Here is a 23,986-nt window from a genome sequence, read left to right on the forward strand (position 1 = left end):
CTCCTCTGGATTCCCTGGTTCCCACTAAGTGTACTAGTTGTCCCAAAGGATTGACAGAGCTGGGCTTCAATTAAACCTGGTTCTAGATCAATGGGCCTGGAAACACTGCTCTGAACTATGGGGTTTAATAGGCTTAGCATTAGCATACAGAAACAAATTCAGGAAATTATCTTCTCCTAATAATATAATAAATGAATTGTTGCTTTAAAAAATGGAGTAATGAAGAGCCCCATTCATTTTTACGCACCTATCCTGGTTACATGCACTTAACAATGGAATGAAAAAATGAAAGTTATAGTAGTAGGTACCAACTTATTGCCAACTGTACACACAGGAAAAGGAAACTGGTATTGAAGTCCCAGAAGAGAGTAGTCAGGGAAAAACTGAAACATCAAGAGAGGGAACAAAACCGAAGCTTTCTTTCAAAGCTGGAAAACTCTCCTGGGGGTAACAGCAAAGTGTGTTGTTGCAGTTTTTCTGAGTGCCCACTGCTGCTGCAGGGTAACCAGCAGCTAGGGTAGTTAACTGGTAAGGGTATAGGGCTAAGTTTGCATATCTAGTACCACACAACTTTTTCAAAGTCCCAATTGGCCTTAATATCCCAATCGACTCTCATTTCCCCATTTTGCGATTAGATTAGCCTAAAGAGGAACTAGTGGCTTTAGGAGAACTGCTGAACTTTTCGTTTCAGCAACGGCTTTCTTTCCCATCAGTTCAGTCTGCCCCAAGCTTGCTGGCTGCCACTTAGTGCTAGTGTGTCAGGCTGGGGCTATCTGAGCCATGAACAGCTTCAGGGGTGCCATCCTTATCTGGGCAGTGGCAGCATGGGCTAAAATGAACAAACCTCTGGGAGACACAGATGAGGATGGATTTCAAAAATGCAAGAATGCCTTAAAACTACCTGTTCTGGCAGTCTTACCTGGAGGCGGCTGGGATAATCTGAGGAATGTGGACATGGGACGGGTGATGAACTTGACTTACACTTACTGCAGGACCACAGAGGATGGACAGTACATCGTCCCTGATGAGGTCTTTACCATTCCCCAGAAAGAGAGCAACCTGGAGATGAACTCAAAAATCCTGGAGTCCTGGGAGAATTACCAGAGTAGCACCTCCTACTCCATCAACATGGAGCTCTCCCTTTTTTCCAAAGTCAACGGCAAGTTCTCTCCTGAGTTCCAGAGGATGAAGACCCTTCAGGTGAAGGACCAAGCTGTAACTACCCAGGTTCAGGTAAGAAACCTGGTCTACACAGTCAAAATCAACCCAGATGCAGAGCTAAGCTGGGGGTTTAAGAAGGAGCTCTTGGACATCTCTGAGCGTCTGGAGAAAAACCAGACGCGGATGGCCACCTACTTGGCGGAACTGCTGGTCCTCAACTATGGTACCCATGTCATCACCAGTGTGGATGCAGGGGCTGCTCTCATTCAGGAGGACCACATCAGATCTTCCTTGCTCCAGGACAGCCAGAGCAGCCGCAGTGCAGTGACAGCGTCCGCTGGAATCACCTTCCTAAACATCGTGAACTTCAAATTTGAGGAGAACCACACCTCACAGAACGCCTTCACCAAGAGCTACCTCTCCAACCGAACCAACTCCAGGGTGCAGAGCATTGGAGGGCTTCCTTTTTACCCAGGCATCACCCTCCAGACCTGGCAGCAGGGCATCACCAACCACCTGGTGGCCATGGACCGAGCTGGCCTGCCTCTGTATTTCTTCATCAACCCTGACAGGCTGCCTGACTTGCCAGGACCCTTGGTGAAAAAGCTGTCTAAGACAGTGGAAACTGCTGTGAGATGCTATTACACGTTCAACACCTACCCCGGCTGCACAGATATCAACTCGCCCAACTTCAATTTCCAGGCCAACATTGATGATGGCTCTTGCGAGGGGAAGATGACCAATTTCTCCTTTGGCGGGGTTTACCAGGAATGCACCCAGTCCTCAGGGAATGAGGTTGTCCAGCTCTGCCGAAACTTGGAGCAGAGGAATCCACTCACTGGGAATGTCTCCTGCCCCTCGGGCTACACCCCAGTCCAGCTGCTCTCCCAGACCCACGAGGAGGGTTACAACCACCTGGAGTGTTCACGGAAGTGTACCCTCCTTATCTTCTGCAAGACGGTGTGTGAAGATGTCTTCCGGGTGGCCAAGGCAGAATTTAAGGCTTTTTGGTGCGTGGCTAGTGGCCAAGTACCTGAAAACTCAGGACTACTTTTTGGTGGCCTCTTCAGCGATAAGAGCATCAACCCTTCGACAAATGCACAGTCATGCCCAGCTGGCTACTTTCCACTGAGACTCTTTGAAAACCTCAAGGTATGTGCCTCTCAGGACTATGAGTTGGGATATAGGTTTTCCGTCCCATTTGGCGGGTTCTTTAGCTGTGCAGCCGGGAACCCCTTGGTGGATGCTGCCATGTACAAAGATTTAGGGGCACCTTCTCTAAAAAAGTGTCCAGGGGGTTTCAGCCAACACCTAGCCCTCATCAGTGATGGGTGCCAAGTGTCTTACTGCGTCAAAGCCGGGCTTTTTACAGGAGGGTCTCTGCCTCCCGTCAGGCTCCCACCTTACACCCAACCACCCCTCATGAGTCAGGCTGCCACCAACACTGTCCTAGTGACTAATCTTGAGACTGCAAGCTCCTGGATTAAAGATTCCCAGACCCACCAGTGGAGGCTCGGAGAGCCTCTCGAGCTTCGCCGGGCCATGAAGGTCATCCATGGGGACGGTAGTGGTCTCTCTGGAGGGGCAGCAGCCGGGGTCACACTGGGGGTCACCACCATCCTGGCAGCTGTCATTGCCCTGGCCATCTACGGCACCCGGAAGTACAACAAGAGGGGATACCAGGCGGTCCAAGACGAGAGGCAGAGTTTGGTTACAGGCACGGCTGTGAATGGAGGCGCCCTCGACCAAGAACAGGCGCAGAGTCCAGCCTAGGCTCTCCCAGGAAACTATTTCTCTTGTCTCCGGCCAGAGCTTCAAACACGTCTTTCATTTTCTCTTTCCACTTCTGCTTTCCTAAGTATTGATGTGGTAAATGCAACGAAAGGCAGGTATAACTTTGGGACTTTCTTAGGTCTTTGGGCCAGAAAATGAATAGAGGTACGTGGACAAAGTTGTGGGAGAAGTTGGAGAACAGTTGTGAGTTTTTAAGCAAAAGTCCTCCTGGAGCCTAAAACACTAGGGAGGTGTCTCTTCTCTACCTGCGTCAGTAAGTGTCTTCACCTGAATGCCCATGTGTAAAAAGAGAGGAGGGAGAATGTTGATATTTGAATTTGAAGACGCATTTAATCTGAGGTCAGCCATGGTTTCCAATTCATGAGCTCTAAGAATGTATGCCTTTACGTGTTACCTTCCCACTATTTTGTGTTTTTAAAAAGCTGTCTGGATTTCATACTCCTGGAGGCGGACGGAGCCCCCAGAAGACACAGGAGGTCCTGCTTGACAATTGCTTTTCGGCTTTGAGGGCTCTGAATTGATGAACTGTGTCATCTCCTCTGGGTCCTCTCAACATCATCTGAACCGAGAGATGGTGCCTATACTAGGCCCACTTTCTCCAACTTCACCACAGTTAAGACTTACTGAGACCAGGCCGCTCTTGGACTTCAGACTAGGGTCATAAAGTCCTCAGAAAACATTTTAACATATAAACTTCTATTAAGAGGTCAAGGGAGAAGGGATGGTTTGGAGACCAGGAGTGAGTGAAGAAAGGGTAAAAACTAGAAAAGAGTCTGGTGCTCATGGGAAATTGAAATTCTTACCCACAGCCAACTACTTGGTTTTGTCCTCTTAGCTCATCATAAATGGGCAAAGAAAGGAGCTGCAGGTTTGGATAGATCAAGCATTACCATCTCATTTTCTGTTACCAAGGTACAATCCCTTTCTCTTCCATGGATGGCCATCCCCCCTTCAGGTCGTCCCCATCACACGCACACACACCCTCAAACACACACACACCACATTCCAACAAGAAGTCTGCATTTTTCTGGGGGTAGGAGACAAGAAAAACACAATAAGTCAAAGTAAGCCCACACCTAAGTAGCACTTCATCCCTAAAACCTAAACAGAGTAAAAAATTACCAATTAGGTACCCTACCCTTATTTGTCTTTTCCAGCAGAAAGGGTGTTGACATGATCAAATCAATTCTTTTAAATGAAACGAAAAAGCCATCCAACGTCAGTTGTGACACATTTATTTCAGTTCCAGGCTGACTTCCCTGGGTCATGTAGCATGATACATGATTGTTACTTGGCAGTTGGGGCTTTGCCCAATTTTAAAAACAGTGTCACCTAATTGTAATTATTAGGGTGAATCTGTTAATATTCTTCCGCAACATTCTTTAGAGTTACATATTTCTTCACCAAATCAAATGTCATTGGCGAGTTATCTTTTTGAAGGATAATTTGTCCTCATTAACATTCACAGTTTAGGCTTATATTAGATCCTTCTTCTGAGTACCTTGAAGCATCCCAGACTGTGGGGAGATGGGAGGGGGCGTCACACATTCACCTCTCACTGTGATACAGGGAAGTGATTCACAGAATTTGAGTCGTGCTCTCAGCCAGAGACATCGATTTCTACAACCTCTCTACCAAACCCCTGTTTCTTAAGCATTAAAATGTTCTCCTTAAGCTCTGGGTGTTTTGTGGGTATGTTTCAGCCAAGCTAACCACTTTCCTGCCAATACTGACTTCCCCGTGAATTCTTTGAAGATTACTGAGTCAGAGAGACCAAGTATAGCTAAAGCCTCCCAGACTTTTTTTTTTTTAAAGAAGATGTTGGGGGTAGGAGTTTATTAATTAATTAATTTATTTTTGCTGTGTTGGGTCTTCGTTTCCGTGCGAGGGCTTTCTCTAGTTGTGGCAAGCGGGGGCCACTCTTCATCGCGGTGCGCGGGCCTCTCACTATCGCGGCCTCTCTTGTTGCGGAGCACAGGCTCCAGACGCGCAGGCTCAGTAGTTGTGGCTCACGGGCCTAGTTGCTCCGCGGCATGTGGGATCTTCCCAGACCAGGGCTCGAACCCATGTCCCCTGCATTAGCAGGCAGATTCTCAACTTCACCAACTTATACTTCTAACAACGTTGCACATAAATACGCATCCAAGTGTATACTTAAGGAATACTCTGTTCGACTGTTCATCCACAGGAAATCAGAATGAGGGAGTCTGTGGCTTACATTCATCAATTCACTTTACAGAATCAGAACCTCCATGAGGGGTTCACAGGCTCCGCTTTCAGAATCCCGCTTTCCTGACCGGCTAGCTCAGGCTGGCATCTGTGGAAAGACTAACCACACTCCACAGACTATCAGAAATAGAGACACATTTGGGTGACAAAGGCGGCTTTGCAATTGCATTTTATTTTTGTGATCTCATTAGTATCGAGATGATCAATACTAAACACGTATTTGAAAAACAACAGCCTGTAAACTATTGAAACATACACGATATTGTAGTCAGGTGAAGGGAACTTTAAGAAGCAAACGTTCATGGCTTTTAAGACGGTCTTTCCCCCACAGTTTCACTTACTTATTTCTCCTGCCACATGGTCTGTTCCTTTAGAGGAACAAGAAATCGAGCTAGGTAACTTGGTCAAACGTGTGGGTAGCAAAGATGTGAAAGAATTAGAAAAATGGACTCTCCCGTTCAGTGGAAGGGCTTGTGGTTGCTTACGGACTTAGGGAGGTAACCGCAGTGCCTCACAGGTCGGAGTACTGGTCTACAGAAAGCAGGTTGACGGCAATTTTGTGGTTGCTCATTTACCATTTATTGTTCTGCGCATACACCTCATGAGCACCAGGTGGCGATGTCCTCTCACAGAGCAACACCAAGGACGTCAAAAGACGCTGGCTTCAAACAATGATTTGCGACAGGACATTCACCTGCCCTCTCCCAGACCCACCTCCTCCCCACTCCCCACCAATGTCAGTGGCCACAAACAAGGAAAGAGGACAGGGTCCTTTCTTGTACCACACGGGACCTTCCCCCAATCCTCTCATGCCCACAACAGTGCAATACCAGGACGAACACTTTTGACCAAGTATAAAACCACAGAGAAGTCCAAGCTTTACAAACGGGGGACGAAAACACAAAGGCACACACAACCACACATACACAATTCATCTTTTAAGGGATGAGCATATAACAAGGTTTGTCTCCAATCCCATGTGTCATCCCTGGAGACTCAGGAAGGGAGAAACTAGGCTGCTGGTGCTAAGATGATGAAAGGAAAGGCATGAAATTCCCTGCACGGGGCAGGGAACACAGCAGGGCTTCCGGTGGGAGAACTTCCTGTGTCAAAGTGATGGATGCACAGGGCCTCTGCTGGAGGGGGTTCTCACCGAACCAGAGACTGTACCTTTCCAGGTTGGCACAAGAGAGAGGGCAAAGGAATGCCTCCCGCCTTGCCTGACACAGTGTTAGAAAGGAAGTTTAAGATTCCTTCTTCTGAGAAGGTCCCACAAATAGAGCAGCATGAGGATGAGGTAGTCCCTACTGAGCATCCTTAGAGAGCAAGAGACACGGGGCGCCGATACTATCAGCGCCCTTGGGGGGGGGAAGGCTTGAAGGTACGAAGATGAACTCTCAAAGGGGTATTGCCCCTGGCACACTGTCTGCCTTACATGTTCCCTGCATCCTCTTCTTTCTGCTCCTGGCCGTCCCCTTCTCCACCCACACCTTCTTCTGCCTGATCCAGGGAAATCAATCTCTCCCCACGGCCCTCTGCTGGTTGTCAAAGCATTCTTCTTTCTTTCCCATCTCCTACTGCACAGCTCTATCTACCCGCTGACGCTCAGTCTGTTTCCTCATCCCCTGTGGGTGAGGAACCCAGGGGATACTTGACAAGGGTGCTGAATGGAGGTAGGGATGGTACGAGGCTTATAATGTGGCTCATCTCTGGCACGGCGTAGCCTTAGCCTGGCAAAGGGCATGGACGTGACATCAAAAGCTGCAGGGACGTCTCTTCCGTTGAGTTCAGATGTTTCCTTCCCCACTGTGGCAGGAAACTGCCCCATGGTGCCGTGAACTCAGGCCCTGGTCTGCTGGTGAGATAAATGACTGATGAGCGAGACTGGAACTCAGCCAGCAGGAGAAATTCCTCCTGTCAGAGCTCCCTCTGCTGGAGCCGATTAACACCCCTATAGCCATTTGGAAAAGGAGGGGAGCGTGACCCAGAAGCTGGGTGACACCCAGGTGAGCCCACTGGCCACCCGACAGTCAAAACGTCTGCAGGCGTTTGGAGCAAGCAGCTTGGAGCCCGCTCTCAGAAAAGCTTGGCTTCTGCTTCTAACTTAAATACCATTTTTGAAGGTTCTTCCATTTCCACCTTTCTAGCATTGAAAACCTTCCAAATACTATGAAATATATATGCATATATATATATACGTTAAACCCCCAAACGTGAGGTATATAAATTCGAATTAGAATCCAGAGGAACTTCCCCCAAACACGTAGTTCAAAGAACCCACTTTCAAAGGGAGGATTGGGTTTCCCTTCTTGGTCCCCCTTCTCTCCTCCCTGACACACAATCCCTTCCTTAACAGGAGCTGAAGGGAATGTCAGGGAGGGGATAGACAGGGTCTTGGGACACAACCCAGACGCAGGTTGGACTGGACCCTAATGTGGCCCCAATCCTGCTGGGAATGGGCTGGAGTCTCCCTCACGCTCTGGGTCATCCTGTAATCGACGAGGGAGGTGAGGGGCCCAGCACCACCTCCGGGCTCTGATTAGCAAATGTGCACAGAGACAGATTGAAGCCCTCGTAGTCTGGCTCAGATCTCATCTTGAAAGAGATATACAAAGGGGTCAGTCCAGCCCTCACCTTACACATCTTCCCAAGCATAGTTCTATCTTCTTCTGGGTCCAAGTTTACTATGGGATGGGCTGGCAAAGGGTGAGGCAAGTCAAGGGCCCACAGCCTGGCTGTTTCATCCCCATCAGAATGGGGGTTTGACATCTTACAAGACAGAGTGTGAGAAGACGATGGGACCCTCCACCAACCTGGCCCAGCAGTGCACACACGCGCACACACGCACATGCACATACACATATATGCACGCACACAGATGGCACAGAGCCCAGCCTGGGCTCCACTCACAGTGACTGGATGAAACTCATGGAATCTTTGAGCTGGTCTGGGATGAGTTGGGAAGAAGGCTATGGGCTCCTCTCCCTGAGGACTGTTCAGATGCTAAGTTGGATGCAGGCTCGGATCTGATCAGAGAGGGGCCGGAGACATCGTGGGATGCGGCCCCAGAGAGGAACCCCAGAGCCTATCCATCTGTATGCCTCTTTGGACAGGTCAAATGTGGGAGGAGGAGGGAGGGCCCAGAGAAGCCAGGGCGCTGATGAGAGCTGAGCCTGCTCCCGGGAGCCTGTGCCACCCTGACCCTCTTGGCAAGACGTGCTTCCTTGCTGTACACCGAGGCACGGATTTCTGACGTCACAGCAGTTTCGCGGTTCACCACTTTGCCCCCCAGTCTTGCACAGTGAGAGCCCCTCACCTCCAGCGGAGGAGAGAAAAGCAGAAACTCCACTCTCGAAGCAGAGTGGAAGCAGCAAGAAACCGGCTGAGGCATGAACCTCTGGCTTCACAAGGCCAGGATAAGGAGTGCCCATACCCTAAGCGTGCTGCCCGTGCCCCCTGCTCAGGGGGGTGAGTGGGGTCCCTGCCTACCCAGCACCGAAAATTCCATGGGAACAGACTGAGGATGACCCTCATCCCACGTCCCCTTTGCGTTGGATGAGGTTTGTGGATGACACCACCTTATTCATTCTGACTGCTCCCCCCAGCCTGGGGCTGGGAGGGTTGGGGGGTGGAGACAGGACATTAGGGGAGACAGGGAGTTGGGAGGGCATGGCGCCAACTTCCACATTGACTCTCCCCACTTCCTGACCTGGGGTCCCATGGCCTCTCCCACCCCAAAGCCCCTCCGGTTCAGTCCGCCTCCTGGGCAGTACTGCCCTCAGAAATGCCCTGGGCAGCCAGCTCAGCCAGCACGTTATCCAGGTAATTGGCATCTGGGTAGCCGTGGCCAGTGAGATTAGAGCCAAACTCTGTCTTGTGATGGACCTCATTCCAGATGACGGTATCTGACTCGCCTGTGGTGCTGGACGTACCGATGGCAAAGATGAGACGGCGATCCCAGGCCACAAGCAGCAGCTTCAGGACCTAAGAGAAAAGACAGGAGGTCAGAATCAGGCACCCGGTGGTGGTCCAAGACTATCCCTTGGGAAGTGGAGAGTCCTCCCAAGGGTCCGAGCCCCTCCTGCATCGTGATGCCCTAAGCAGCACAGTGAATAGAAAGGGATTTGCAAATGGAGTCAGGGACCTGCAGGTTAAGTCTTGACTCTGTCGTTGACTAACTGTGTGGCCGTGGACAAGTTACACCACCTCTCTGAGCTTTCATTTCCTTACTTATAGAATGGCAATGGTACGCTTTACCCCTGAAGGTTGAGCGCAACTTAGGGAGTACTATGTGAAAAGCACTTTCACAGTAGTGCTTGGCACACCTACTCAACAAATGCTAGGTGCAAGCATCGTAGCTGCGTATTAAAAGCTGGGATCTAGGCATCCAAGGCACTTATGATCTGAGATCTTCTGAGCTATGCCCTCCCCCCTGCCATCACCAACACCTGAATGTGGTATTAATCGATCCACAGCTAAAGTTGTGGAATATCTCTCCAAGGACATGGTGGAAGCGTTTTGACCTCTTCCAGGCTATTTCATATTTATTTTCTCATCTGATCCTCACAGCCACCCTTTGAGGCAGGTCTGGCAGGCACTAATATTATCTCTGTTTTGTAGGTGAGGCTCAGAGAGGCGTTAGGGCTTGCGGAATGTTCTAATTCAGCTGCATTAGAAAAATCTTTGTTAAGATGAATGCCTGACGCCCTGACCAGCATGAAGGCGGCACCCGATTAAAATGCACTGGGTTCAAAACCGAATGACTATAACCATGGCGCGAGCTGGAGGTGGGGAATCTTAATAGTAATAAGAGTAGCAGGCTTTGAAACTAAGAGTTACCATTTCCTGAGTGTTTACTTACTAATGCCAGGCACTGGGTCATGTAATGGTTATAATAATTGGCCAAGACACGATACTCATTATCCCTTCTCCGCAGAAGAGGAAACAGGCTCAGAAGACAAAAGATTTGCCTTGGTCACAGCTAGAAAGTACCAGAGGGGGCCTTGGCTTCAGGACTGCTTGACTTTCCCATCCCTGCTCTCAGTCATGTCTCTGTTGACTCTCAGGTGGGGCTCAGTATAGATTCCATGGAGAGGCTGCTTCTGAGCTGATCTCAGAGAGAGGGGAGGATATGAGGCATATTAATAGAGCAGGACGTATAGACACTGGAAATACATATCATCCAAGGCATGGATAATTAAGAGCGCTGCCACCACACTGGGCACGTTACAAACGCGACCTTCATTTAATTCTTACAACATCCTGTCCATACAGCTAGAAGTGATCACCATTCTTTTACAGATTAAGTCAACTTTACGTCAGTTTCCACAGCTGGTAAATGGCAGAACTAGGATTTGAACCCAGGCTCGTCTGGCTCCAAAGCCCATGCTCTTATTACTTTGCTCTGCAGAGGAGCCCAAGGTTAGCATCGGGGAACAGCAGACAGGAGGGATGAGGGTGAGGAATTGGTGAGAGGGGACCCACACTGTAGTAGGTCTTGTATATCAAGCAGATTGTCCTTGTGAAGAAGGAAGGGAAAGCCATCCTAACAATTTTGTATTGTTTTCTCTCACTTTATTTCTGTTAAGCAAGGGGAGTGATGCCAGAAACTGTGTTTCAGGATTACTATTCTGGTGACAGATAACTAGGTTGGCAGTGGCAGGATTAGAAAAGGATTCAAGCGGTTTGGAGGGCAGTGCAGGGAGAAATGTGTGGTTCAGAGCCAGAGTCCGAGATGTTCATGTGTCCACTTTGGTCCCAGGGATGCAGAGTATGTCATTAACGTGAAGAGGGAGGCCTGGTGGAGGAGCAGCTCTCGGCAAGAGGATCCTAACTTTAACTGCAGGACTTGATGGTGGAGATGTTTAGCCAGCAGTTGGAGCTGTAGATCTCGAGCGTAGAGACGTGGCTGTTCAGGGCGAACAGGTATCAGGACTGGCCCTGCCTCCTAATCTGGGGACACTGAACTGGGCACCTCTTCAGGATGATATGGTTGATTCTCTTATTGTCCCGAACTATCTGATTCTTCCCCTCTGAGAGACTATAGCCACGCTCTTTGCCATGAGCCACACTCTTTGCCAAGGGGCCTCCCTGTAGGCAGGGCACCAGCTCCTTGTCTGGCTTGTCCGTGACTTGCTGGGGCCTATGAAAGGTGAGTGGAAGTAACAAGCTTCCAGGAGCAGCTTTAATGGGATTGTACACTACTGCTTGGATTCTCTCTTGGTCCTCTGCCTCATTCCACGGGAAGGGGATGGACCACGGAAGGGCTGCTCCTTTGACCTGGATTCCAGAACAGGAAACCACATGGAGCAGATGAAAGCTGACCCACAGCAGCAACTGAGACACAGCCACTAACATGCAAAGTACATGAGAAATAAACAGTGGTTGAAGGAAGCCACTGAGATTTAGAGGTTGTTTGTTACACAGCGTGACCTAAAGAAAGCTAAAAAAGGCACACCTCCCGTTCAATAAATCAACGGTTCTTTTCACTTTTGAGATCAGGGACTGTTTTGAAAATACAATGATTTTCTGGCCTTATCCACAGGAAAATGAACATGAAATTTTAATTCTAATTTTAGAGTTCATGGAACCACCGAAGCCTCACCGGGAATCACTAAGAATCCAGAAACCCAGTGATTTTTCCCTCTACTCTTTTGGGGAAAATAAAAGTATTCATTAAAAATAAATAAGCAAATAAAATTCCACAAATTAAGATCCCTGCCCCAGAGCAGTGCTTCTCAAGCTTTAATATGCTGTCAGATCACTTGGAATCTTGTTAAAATGACGTAGGTCCTAAGGTTCTGCATTTATATCAGACTCTTAGGTCTTGTCACTGGTGCTGGTCCCAGGACCTGCCATTAGGCAGCAAAGCTCTAGAGGAAGGATCCTAAAATAGATGAATTATTGCCAGTAAAATCCAGGAGAGGAAAAAGCCAAAAGCCCAGGCCCCACCACCCTGCAAAAATAAAATTCTAAACATATCCATCCTACTTCTAGTTGACTTGACTATGACTTTGCTACATGGGCACCTAGAGTTACAGGAGATCCAGTTCTGTTTAGCATCGTAGGGAGCAAACTTGAGGCCCTAAGAGACAAGTAAATTCCCCAGCCCTTCGCTGAAACCTGCTCTCACCTTTCTCCCTTTCTCGCTGTCTGGAAGGTAACAGTGTCGTGGGAAGCCACGGGCGCTGAAACTTTTCCCAGGATTTGGGTGTTCTGGCCCCTGAAAGCAGAAAAAAAAAAGAGAGCAAAGAGCATTTTTCAAAATCTTTTGGATGCAGGGGGTGCAGGCTGTGATCGATTCAAATAATGATGAATACCAATGGCCACAGAGTCTAGACAGAGAACAGACCCAAAGAGCGGTGGGAGTAGTGGTTTAACACATACTCGAGTCCTTGGACCTGGCTCTGGACCCAGCGCTGCTGCCTCCCAGCTGTGTTAGCTGGAGCTGCTCTCCCTTGGGGTGTTAATTCCCTACCCCTTAAATAAGGAAGATGTGGGACCGTTTTGAATGTTAAGGCGCACGTTCAGAGCCGAGCAGCTGTTTATCACCTTCATCATCATCTATTCTGGCTCTTTTGTTTTACAAGAGAGGAAAACTGCAGCCCCAGAGGTTAAATGACTTCCGTTATGTTAATGGCTTTGCCAAAACTTAAGCCCAGGTTTCCTGAAGCATACTCTGGACTTTTTTGACCTCTAAACTACTCAGAATAACATAAGTGCCTGTGAGCTTTGAGCCAAGAGCCATGCGATCAGAATTATCTGAATGATTCTTGGGTATTTTCTCCTTTGTCCTCATGGGTTTTGGTTTGTTGTCTTATTTAACAATATACATTGGCATATTCACGAGTAAAAATCTTCTGACATTTCAACTGTCATCATCCAATACCCCTATTACGCAAGTGGTCTCAAGCCACCAGGTGGGAAAGAAACTGAAGCAGAATTTAGCCAAAAACGAGGCTTCCTAATCAGGGTTCAGATTGGTCTACAGGTCCCTTTGAGAAGCTCATGAAAAATGAGGGATTCTCTCCCAGTAACAATGCACATATTTTCCCCCTACACACAATGTTTGTCTATAATTTCTGAGCGCCCCTGGCCCCCCTCAGAGTCTGTGAAACCCTTTTTTAAAATCCCTTCTAGATGAAGCCAATATAATATTGATAATTCCACACAGCTCCTGGTACAAGCTCTCACACCGTAGATCAGTAACCGTATCCTGGCTGAACAAACGAATGAGCGAGTGAATGCAGGAATGAATGAATGAGTGACAAAACTTCAAGAAAACACAGATTTTCCATTTTCTCTTACTAGGGACGACAGTTCCAGAATGGTTTTAAAATTTTGTGATTAAAACAATCTTGTTTAATGGCGCGGCTCAGGATCATGTATGATTTTGCAAACTGAACAGCACGATGGGTAGAGTGGAGTCTCAGAGAAAGGAAAGATTACAGGGAACGGAAAGAGGCAACAGTGTCTTCTGGGAGACGCGGGACTTGAAGGTTCTGAATTTCACATTCTTACGAAATCACATTTACAACATTCCCACGGCCACGGCTGTTTCTAAGCCAGGCTGGACAAACTGATGGCCGATTCTCACCACGGTTCTGCCCGCTCCTCTCCTGCCCGGGACTTGCCTGTTATGCGGCCAACACAGACACCTGCTTGGCACCAGCCCACCAAGGCTGTGTGCTCCCCGCACGGTGACAAGCTCAGCAGTCACGACTCTGCCTTGGCCCCGCTCAGAGTTTCTCCCCCAGAGAATCATCGTCTGCAGTGAAGGCAGAGCTTACAGGGCCTCACTCCTCATGAAAGCCCAAGCTGTGTGGTCCCTGGGGTCTCCAGGAATGGACTTTGCCCTGAGGGTTCTGCTACCCACTCCCACGGGTGGTCTACGGAACGGCTGTAAGGACAGTGCATGGATGCATTTCCTTTGACACAAGGTTTTCCTAGGGGAGCCGTGGCACCTCCAGAGGCAGCAGGTGGGCACCTCTATACCCTAGTGCAGGCTCCCCGTTCTTTGGTCCTGGGGTCCAGGAACAAAGAACATCCTCTAAAGTGGTTGCCCCACCCCGACTTTGCCCATGTCAGTCTGCCCTACTTCCCCCAAAGGCCACTGGCTGTTTCTCGGGACTCCCGTACTCTCATCCTTGGCCCTATTATACCCTCCCTGGCAGCCCTAGAATCAACCCAGAAGTCTCACTTGCCCTCACATCCAACCATATCTCCCTGGTCCCGGGCCCTCCCTTTTTCATGACTGGAAGCTAAATTATCGCAGTGGTCTCCCAACTGGTCTGTCAGGTCACCCCCCACTCTTTTGCCAGACTGGCCCTCCTAAAGCAGCTCCCCAATCACACGACCTTCCATAACCCTAACCAACGCCCGACCACCTCGAGGGATGCCCCGCCACCAGCCTGTCAAGGAGAACCTACAGCCTTCACCCTGGTGTCGAAGGCCTCCCGACCTGGCCACAGTCCCCCTTCTCTGCCCGCTCTCTCACATCCTCCTTACTCCCTCCTCCTGTGTGTTGTCTGTCCGCCCTGCTTCCCACAGCTTGTATCAGTGGTGCACATCCGTTTTTACTCTATAGTTTAGTGATGTGTATTTATTTCTGCCTGACTGGTTGATACGTCCTTCAAAGAAGAGCCATGTTTTTAAATTCAATTTTTTACAGACTATTACATCTCTCTGTTTTATTTCTTCCTTATCTCACTAGAAGGGGGACTTCAGGGAAGCAAGGGCTGTGTCTGTTTAGCTCACCATTCTTTCTCTAGCATCTAGAACATGTCTGGTCCCCTGTCCACACTCAAATGTTTGTTAAACAAAAGACAAAATGGAGGAAGGCAAGGAGGAAGGAGGAAAGGAAGGTAAACTAATAAATATCTGTTAAATAAATGAATCCAGTGAACACCCTAAACATTTAGAAAAAGCTTCAATGTGTGAAGGAAGGGACACGTTTGTGTTTACTGCCAGGAAAATTGTTCAATTTGTCCGTTAGGGCTGTCTTTTGAAGAATCAAAAGAAATGTCCACAAAAGTCAAGGACTATCTATCAAATTACAAATGCAAATACCATTTGACAAAAAAAAAAAATCCACTTCTAGAAAATTATTCTACAGATATACTCACATGCGTGCAAGGTTATTCATGACATTTTGTTGTAGCAAAAGATTGGAAACAATCCATATGCCCATCATATGGAGATGGCTGAATATAAATTATGGTACATTCATACAAGGGATGATTATGCAAAGCTAAGAAAGAATGTGGAAGTTCTCTCTATACTGACATGGAAAGATCTACAGACTATATTGTTCATTGAAAATGCAGGGTGCGTCCACGTCCTGGCTATTGTAAATAGTGCTGCAATGAACATTGTGGTACATGTGGGAAGCAGCAACATAGCACAGGGAGATCAGCTCGGTGCTTCCACGACCTACAGGGGTGGGCTGGGGAGGATGGGAGGGAGGCTCAAGAGGGAGGGGATATAGGGACATGTGTACGCATATGGCTGATTCACTTTGTTGTACGACAGAAACTAACACAGCACTGTGAAGCAGTTATACTCCAATAAAGATCTAAAAAAAAAGAGGGCTTCCTTGGTGGCGCAGTGGTTGAGAGTCCGCCTGCCGATGTAGGGGACGCGGGTTTCGTGCCCCGGTCCGGGAGGATCCCACATGCCGCGGAGTGGCTGGGCCCGTGAGCCACGGCCGCTGAGCCTGCGCATCCGGAGCCTGTGCTCCGCAACGGGAGAGGCCATAACAGTGAGAGGCCCGCGTACCGCAAAAAAAAAAAAGAAAGCAAGTGCAGCGTGCAGAACAATATGTCTGATATGTCACCTTTGTGTGAAGATGGGAGGAGCGGATGAAGTCTTTGTTGCAAATGCACAAAGAACCCTGAAAGGATACATAAGAAAGTGAGAACAGTGGCGGAGAGTCGGGGAGGGTGAGACTGGGTAGATGGGGGACCGGAGTGGGAAGGAGACTTTTCATAGCATAACATTGTCTTAGCAGCTCTGGCTGCTATAAGAAAATAACATAAACTGGGTGGCTTGTAAACAACAGAAATTCATTTTTCACAGTTCTAGAGTCTGGGAAGTTCCAGATCAAGGTGTCGGCCGATTCAGTGTCTGGTGAGACACCGCCACATAAATTGTTCTGTTTCGCAGGTTCACAGCTGGAGAGGAATTGGCCTCAGAATGAATTCTACCTTGAGTCTCACCCTATCTAATGTAGATGATATCTAGGTAAGACTTCGGACTGAAACTTTGAAGTGGGTGCGGGAATGTGTTAAGACTTGGGGGCTATTGGGATGGAGTGAATGTATTTTGTGTGCAGGAAGGACATGAATTTGGGGAGGCCACGGGTGGAGAGCTGTAGACTGAAAGTCTGGGTCCCCCCCATAAATTATTATGTTGAAACCTAATCCCCAATGTGATGGTATTAGGAGATGTGGGGGGTCCCTTGGTGGGTGATTAGGTTACAAAGGTGAAGTCATCAGGAATGGGATCAGTATCCTTATAAAAGAGACGCCAGAGAGGCTGCATATCCCTTCTGCCACGTGAGGACACGGTAAGAAGACGGTGTACAAACCAGGAGGCGGGCTGCCACCAGACACTGAATCTGCTGGCATCTCAATCTTGAACTTCTCAGCCTCCAGAACAGTGAGAAATAAAGTTCTGTTGTTTAAAAGTCATCCAGTCTGTGGGTTTTTTTGTTTGTTTGTTACAGTAGCTTGAATGGACTGAAGACAAACATTTACCTGCAAACATTTGAACTTTAAATGATAAAAGCCAGTGGCTAAGGGTGGGCTCACCTGAATGCCAGGGGGGATGCTGTAGATGATCCGGATGGTTTTGCAGTCTGGGTGGCCAGGCAGAGAGTGGGGAATGAGGTGGTACTCCATCTTCCCTGGAGGCTGGGTACCTGTCTTCACCCCATAAATGGTCTTACAGGTTGGACACTGCAAACTCCCATCCTGAAGAGACAAGGTCAGAATAGGAAACAGTTTTACTAATGACCTTCCCACCCAACCCCAAAAGGTACCTGAGATAAAGGGCTGGGGTCGGGGGCAAAATGCACTCAAATGAGTAACAGACCTGAGTTGCCCCCCTGCTTGGCCACTGAGGCCATTGAAATCTGAAGCTTTCTCCAAAATGAGAGGAGGAAACTTCCACACCAACCCCATGCTCCACGCTAAGGGACATGTAAGAGAGACCCCATCCTTCATAAGGAGACCGGGCTTTGCCCTGCATCTCAGGACCCTGATGGGGGGATGGTGGGGGACTCTGGGTACAGTGACGTGTGGGGTCGTGGTTTCACAGTGGGACCTGGTGACGTGTCTTCTGGAAGGATAGGAGGAGAGCTTGGGAGAGAGCCTGGACAGTAAATCCTGTTCCCAGCTTGCAAAAAGAAAGGGAGTGAGGAGAAGGAAAGCGTGGGCAGGGAACAACGTGTGTACAAAGTGCTGTCACACAGCGGGGACCAGAGCTCTCCAGGACATCCAGATCTCCTCGGGGAAGACTGGGATCCTCTGCGGGGCTATTTAAGGACGTTTCCATTCAAACTCTACTCATTTAAAGGAACAGCTTGTATTCAGGGCAATGGAAGTTACTCCGTGTGATCAAAGGATAGGAATCCAAGGCCAGGGTCCCACTCTGTTCTGGCCTTAACTTGCTTCGTGACCTTGGATGAATCACTCCATCCAATAAATTCTCTCTGGGCCTTTTCACCCCGCTTCTCTGTAAAGAAGATAAAAACTGTGTGCTTCAAAGTATTAGTGCAAAAGAGAATAAAGGATAGTGTCTTCAACATTTTTGAAGCACCAAGGAAATAAACGCAAGAGTCCTAGATTATTCTTGAATACAGTTATCAAAAAAGGGAATACATGTCCTAAGAAACCTCTTTAAACCCAAAATAACCTCTTCAAATGCCAAATCCCGATGAAACTTTTTTCTTAGGGTCAGGATATTGGGCAAGGGATACAGACACACATCGTTCACGAATAATTGAGCTCTCTGAGACAGAGAAAGATCCCAAGATTGGCACTTCGGGAGTTTCAACCACAGGGCTATATTAGGGTGAAGGGAAAAAACATACAGCCATAATACAAAGGAGATACCAATTTGAATAACAATGCTAACAGCACTCTATAAAGTAGGGATTGTTTTATCTCCATTTTCCAGATGGAAAATGAAATGTCCGGGAGGTTGAAAATCTTGCCCAAGGCCATTTGGCCACTAAGCCAGGGTTTGAGCTTACGTCTGCTGCCTTTACTCTTTTCCCACAGCAAGAGACGTACAGAGCAGCCTCTGAAAGCCAAACATTTTTTTGGATGAATAAGCAGTTGGATATCACAAAAATCTCAGACTCTGAGGCAATCCAAGATGGGCCTGGAGAAATGAGTAGAATTCAAATTCATGCAGATGGGGAATGAAGGTTATTCCAGGCATGGGAGAGAACATGAGAAAACTCAATGGCTTAGGCATTGTAAGCAGAGAGTTACCATCTGAGGACACTCCCAGATTCCTGGAAACCAGCTCTCTTGGACAAGACAAGCATCACAGACAGCCTTCCCCTCCTCGAACTAGGACCCTAAGGGACTTCCAGTTATACCTTGGTAAAATCTTTAGTGCTTTTGAAGGGGCGGTGGAAGGTGTTTTGAAATTGTCCACCGAAAATGAATCGTAACTGAAAATCACTAGCCCTGGGAGAAGGAAGGGTGATGGGAAATCCATCCATGCCAGTATGACTGGATACTAACCCCTGGCCCATCATCATGGACCACTCCCCCCTGGGACTCTCAGGGACAGAAGTCTACACCTTTCAGACCACCACTCAGTGTGGATACAGGGGGAGAGTCGGGTAGCATAGACCAAAAGGAAGGTAAAGACAGAGTTTACCAACATCATAATTTCGTGGGAAATTGATCCTGCTGAGAACAACCAAGTTCATCACTCCTGCTGCCCTGGGATGCCTTTGAGACTCCCCAAACCACCTGCGTGCCACTCCAATAAGGCCTCCATGCTCTCACACCCCAGGGCCCACGAGGGAGGTGGCAGCAGCCCCACGGGCTGGCACTAACCTTGTTGCCATTGTTGTACATGGCGACCAGGCAGTAGATGTGGTAGATGTGGCCGCATCTGGACAGCTTACCCACTAGGTCAGGCTTGACCGTCGGCTGTGGACCCTTGTAGCCTGAGGGGGCCGTGAGGCGCTCCATACAGATGGTGCAGTCCTGGGGGTGGGAGGGGACAGAGGAAAGAGGACATCAGCTCTCAATCAGCCTAGGAGGCCAAAGCGTCTCCAAGGTGGTTCCCGCGTGATCTCAGAGGTCAGGTGAGCTATTTCTTCTCCTCTTCTAGAAAGCCCACAGACCAGGGTAAACATGCCTTTGGGAATCTAAATAGAATTCTGCCCTGCTCTGCACAACAGAGAAATTCCTGAAACAATTCCTGGTGGTGGTACATGTTCATTTGGGCTGGCCAACAGAATGATAACCTCCTTGGGGGCTGTGACCGACTGTCCTTCCTTGGTATCCTTCAGTGGCGGAAACCAATGCTTGCTGAGAGACTCACCGACAAGCTTTATTTAAATGGAACATCTGTAAAGGAATTGTATTTGAAGCGTCCTGGAGAGGCTGCTGTTTAAATAAGTCTACATCAGGATTTCTCAACCTTGGCACCATTGACATTTGGGGCCAGATAATTCTTTGCTGTGGGTGCTGTCCTGGGCCTTCCTGGGCATTGTAGGGTGTTTAGCGGCATCCTTGGCCTTTGTCTACTACATACTATCAGCATCCCCTCTCCCCTCCAGTCATGTAAAAGCACCTCTGGTTGAGAACTGCTGGGACATCAAGCCCCTTTTAAAGTCAGTACCCATAGCTTATCATACTGCCTTTCTTAAATTCAGACTCTCACGTTAAGGCAGTTTAGAATTGGTCAGCAGTTTGCTGAATGGGGAGGTGGGCGAAGTTAAGCTGCAGCTGTCGCTCAGGACCATGAACCCGGAGCCTGGGCGTCCGCTCTGACCAGCTCTGCACCAGTCAGGACTTAAAAGCAGCTCCTGCCGCATCCTGTGGAAAACTCTGGCAGAGGAGATGCTTGTGGGTGACGGAGAAGGTGAGCCCCGCCCTGGCTCCCCTGCGGTCACCTCGTCTGGTGGATGCCGGACTTTCTGCAGATACTTCTTTAGCACCTCTTCTGGGGTTTTACCTGTGGGGACAAGATATTCAGTGGGCCACCAAGACAAGCTGGATGTGCCAGAGAGAGGGGAGTTGTTAGCCAGGCTCAAAGCAGAAAAGGCAAGCAATTCATTGCACAATTGGATTTAAGAACTGAAAGGGAACAGAGTGGTAGAAGATGGAGGGAGGTGGCCTGAGGAGGTGGGAGGTGTCCACATCCGCTTTTATCTCCTTAGGTCACTTCCCTGACAGCCCCCTGCCTAATTTCAACAAACCCACTTTTTAACTGATAGAGGTTGAGTGGGTTTCTCTTCCACATCATCGAAGAGCCTGGACCCGCCCAAACGATGCAATGAGATGACAAATGAAAGCACTCTGCATTGCAGCTCTATGTACAACAGCCCAGAGGTGGAAACAACCTAAGTGTCCATCGTCGGATGAATGGATAAAGAAGATGTGGCACATATATACAACGGAATATTACTCAGCCATAAAAAGAAACGAAATTGAGCTATTTGTAATGAGGTGGATGGACCTAGAGTCTGTCATACAGAGTGAAGTAAGTCAGAAAGAGAAAGACAAATACCGTATGCTAACACATATATATGGAATCTAAGAAAAAAAAATGTCATGAAGAACCTAGGGATAAGACAGGAATAAAGACACAGACCTACTAGAGAATGGACTTGAGGATATGGGGAGGGGGAAGGGTGAGCTGTGACAAAGCGAGAGAGAGACATGCACATATATACACTACCAAACGTAAGGTAGATAGCTAGTGGGAAGCAGCCGCATAGCACAGGGAGATCTGCTCGGTGCTTTGTGACCGCCTGGAGGGGTGGGATAGGGAAGGTGGGAGGGAGACGCAAGCGGGAAGAGATATGGGAACATATGTATATGTATAACTGATTCACTTCGTTATAAAGCAGAAACTAACACACCATTGTAAATTAATTATACTCCAATAAAGATGTAAAAAAAAAAAAAGGAAAGCACTCTGTAAACTGTTACACGTTTAAAAGCATTAGGTAGGCTTATGGCATTCCTTTTACAATGTGCTAAGTACTGTCTCAATCGGTAATGTGGAGTCAAAGTGCTATTATTTTTATGGGAAACCAGAAATTTATGACCACGGCTTCAGACCGTCTTCTTGCCATTGATGGCATGATCGCTGCCAGCAGAGGTAGCCCAGCAGTAGGGAGAGGGTGATGCTCTGGGAAGCAATTACCTGACAGTTGCATTGATTCTGGAATTTGGGGGAGGGGAGGAACTGGACCCCTAAGGCTAGGCAGCCTAGCCTAAAGGCAGGGGATGGGATGATACGGACTCACAAAGAGGCATAGAAATTTGAAAAAAGGGTCAGTGCCTCCCCTGGGTGACCTTCTTAACGTCTCTAAGATTCTGTTTTCTCACCTAGGAAATGGGCAGGAGCAGCCACTAGCATCTACTGAGAGCGATGCTTTGACAATTACATGAGCTAACGGGTGTACAGTTCTCTGGCACTTTACCTGCTAAGAGTCTGATATATGCTATTAATAACAGGAAGAGTGGGAAAGTGCAAAATCCTGCCGTTTCCTATGAGACTACCAGCAAGGCAATCAAGTTTATTTAAGCAGAGAGCTTTTGATAGACTGGAAAAGTAGGACAAGGGCTTGAGGAAGTGGATCCTGCAACATTCAGAAGCAGGGATGCGGGCCCTTCCTTTCCACTGCCCTGCTTCTCTTAGAAGAATCAAGCTTCTATTAACTGAAAGCCTATTGCTTGCCGGGCTAAGTCACAATATACATATGATCCCACTGAAACTTCATAACAAGTTTGCAAGGTGGGGACTTAGGAGTGACCGTGAAATCACTTAACAACCAATACCAGAGACTAGAGAGACCAGCCACAGAGCTGAAGTGCCCTTGGTGCCCTGATAAGCACAGGCATTTGACCTCCTAGTTGTAGGATGTGAAAAGAGAGAATGGAGCTCCTAAAGGGGGGTTTGAGGGGCCAGAGCATCTGGAGTCTAGAGAGGGACACAAGACAGTGGTTACTTCCCCAGTGACATGGATGCATTACAGGACATACCTGCCGGGTACCAGTTGTGCCCATTGTAAAGGTGAGAAAATAAGAGACTGGGATCACAAGACTGCAAGGGACAAAGTTGGGATATGAGTCAAGTCTGTTTGGGTTCCAATGTCAAAGCGATCTTTCTCTCTAATGTATTGATATTTTATCTGTGTCTGCACCCTATGTTTATGTGCCTATATTTTTGTGCTGCATTTTTATATTTCTCAAGGTGTCTCCATCTGATCCATACCTCATCCACTTTGCTGTAATCCTCAGAACAGGTACTAGGTAGGCCCATTTAGCAGATGCAGAAATTAAGGCACAGCGGGGGAAGGCATGGGTATGACCCTCAGTGGTGGAGGCAGAGCCAGGGCTGGGAGCCAAGTCTGTGACCTCCCCGCCAGGACCACTTTCGATAAAGAGGCCGATACCTTTCTTGGCTTGTTTCTTGGTGGTCTTGCGGCTTGTGTTGGAAACCCCTGGGATGGACTTTATTTCGCTCTTGCTGACGGGGGGTGGGTGGAGGGCCAGCTTTGGTGGCCTGGTAAGACACACAGGCAGCCCTGCCGCACTCATGAGGATCCCAGTGATTCCTGGAAGGGCAAGAGCATGAGAGAAGAAGGACTGGAGAGTCAGCCCCCCAACCCGCCCCCCCCAGTAACCTCCTCGCCTCCTTTCCACCAGCATTCTCATAACTCATGGATTCTCTACGTAGCCTCCACTTTTCTCGGAAACATATCCATTCACTCATTTTCAACAGCAAGCTGTGCTTTTCACGATCAATTCTTCCCAAACTCTTCCTGCCCTTCCAACCCAACTCCTCACATCCTCGTTTGTCTTAATCAACATCTGAATTCTCTCTCTTTTTACAAATGCTCACCATACCTATTTCATTGCTTTTGTTTTTCTACCTTCAGCCGGGGGTTTCTCTTACCTGCCAAGGCAGGGTTGACAGGACTGGACCCACTTAGGTTCTTCACTGGGACAGTGGGGACCCTGAAAAAGGAGAGAACAGACACATCATGCTTTTGACAAGTGGGACAAAATGGGCCAGTGGTGGGGACCCCAAAACTTCACCCACTGAGGGGTTCCCCTTTCTTACGGGAACTACTTATTCCTACTAAAGATGCAGTAAGTTCTTAGCCCCTCAGCCAGAGCTGATACCTTCAAACCTTGTCAGTCCACTCCACAGAACCTCAAAACTCAGAATGGCTCCGCAGTTCCCTCAGAGTCCCAGGAAGGCCCACACAGCCCTGCCTGAGCTGCCAAAATCCCCCACCCCAATCCCCCCAGCTCTCTGGCCTCTCCTCAAGTCACTCGCCTCTTTACTGCACTCTAGCTCTTCCTCCTACTGGCCAAGAACACTCCTGCCTCAGAGCCTTTGCATAGGCTGTTCCCTCTGCCTGAAATGCTGTTCCACCCGACACCTACTTGGTTCCCTCCTACAACTTCTTCAGCCTTGGCTCAAATGTTCCCTTCTCAGTGATGTTCCTGAGGCCATCTTATTTAATACTGCTACCCACCCCTCCATCCCACCCTGAGACCCCCCGCCCCCACAAGCCCTCTTACCCTGA

At 48.5% G+C, this 23,986-nt stretch overlaps 2 protein-coding genes across 2 annotated transcripts in view; one reads left to right on the forward strand and one right to left on the reverse strand.

Moving 5' to 3' along the window:
* The first annotated feature begins 685 nt into the window (after positions 1-685).
* Positions 686-4,629, forward strand: MPEG1 (macrophage expressed 1). Its single transcript, XM_024749218.1, has one exon. It carries the CDS (start codon positions 781-783, stop codon positions 2,932-2,934), a length of 2,154 nt encoding a protein of 717 aa, XP_024604986.1. The 5' UTR covers positions 686-780; the 3' UTR covers positions 2,935-4,629.
* A 709-nt stretch (positions 4,630-5,338) lies between these two features.
* DTX4 (deltex E3 ubiquitin ligase 4) overlaps positions 5,339-23,986 on the reverse strand; it is a 33,811-nt gene continuing 15,163 nt past the window's right edge. Inside the window, exons 3-9 of the mRNA XM_024749482.1 lie at positions 23,347-23,408; positions 22,844-23,005; positions 20,330-20,391; positions 19,263-19,415; positions 16,995-17,156; positions 12,317-12,406; positions 5,339-9,168 (exon numbers count right to left, since the gene is read on the reverse strand). Coding sequence (XP_024605250.1) covers positions 8,935-9,168; positions 12,317-12,406; positions 16,995-17,156; positions 19,263-19,415; positions 20,330-20,391; positions 22,844-23,005; positions 23,347-23,408 — 925 coding nt within the window. The 3' untranslated portion in view covers positions 5,339-8,934. The remainder of the gene's footprint in view (positions 9,169-12,316; positions 12,407-16,994; positions 17,157-19,262; positions 19,416-20,329; positions 20,392-22,843; positions 23,006-23,346; positions 23,409-23,986) is intronic.

The sequence above is a fragment of the Neophocaena asiaeorientalis genome, unplaced genomic scaffold (genome assembly GCF_003031525.2).
Source record: "Neophocaena asiaeorientalis asiaeorientalis breed wild unplaced genomic scaffold, Neophocaena_asiaeorientalis_V1.1 scaffold43, whole genome shotgun sequence".
In the NCBI taxonomy this organism is placed as follows: Eukaryota; Metazoa; Chordata; class Mammalia; order Artiodactyla; family Phocoenidae; genus Neophocaena; species Neophocaena asiaeorientalis.

What these genes read in the sequence shown, in the direction of transcription:
- MPEG1 (XM_024749218.1), top strand. Translation starts at nt 781, where the DNA reads ATGAACAGCTTCAGGGGTGCCATCCTTATCTGGGCAGTGGCAGCATGG.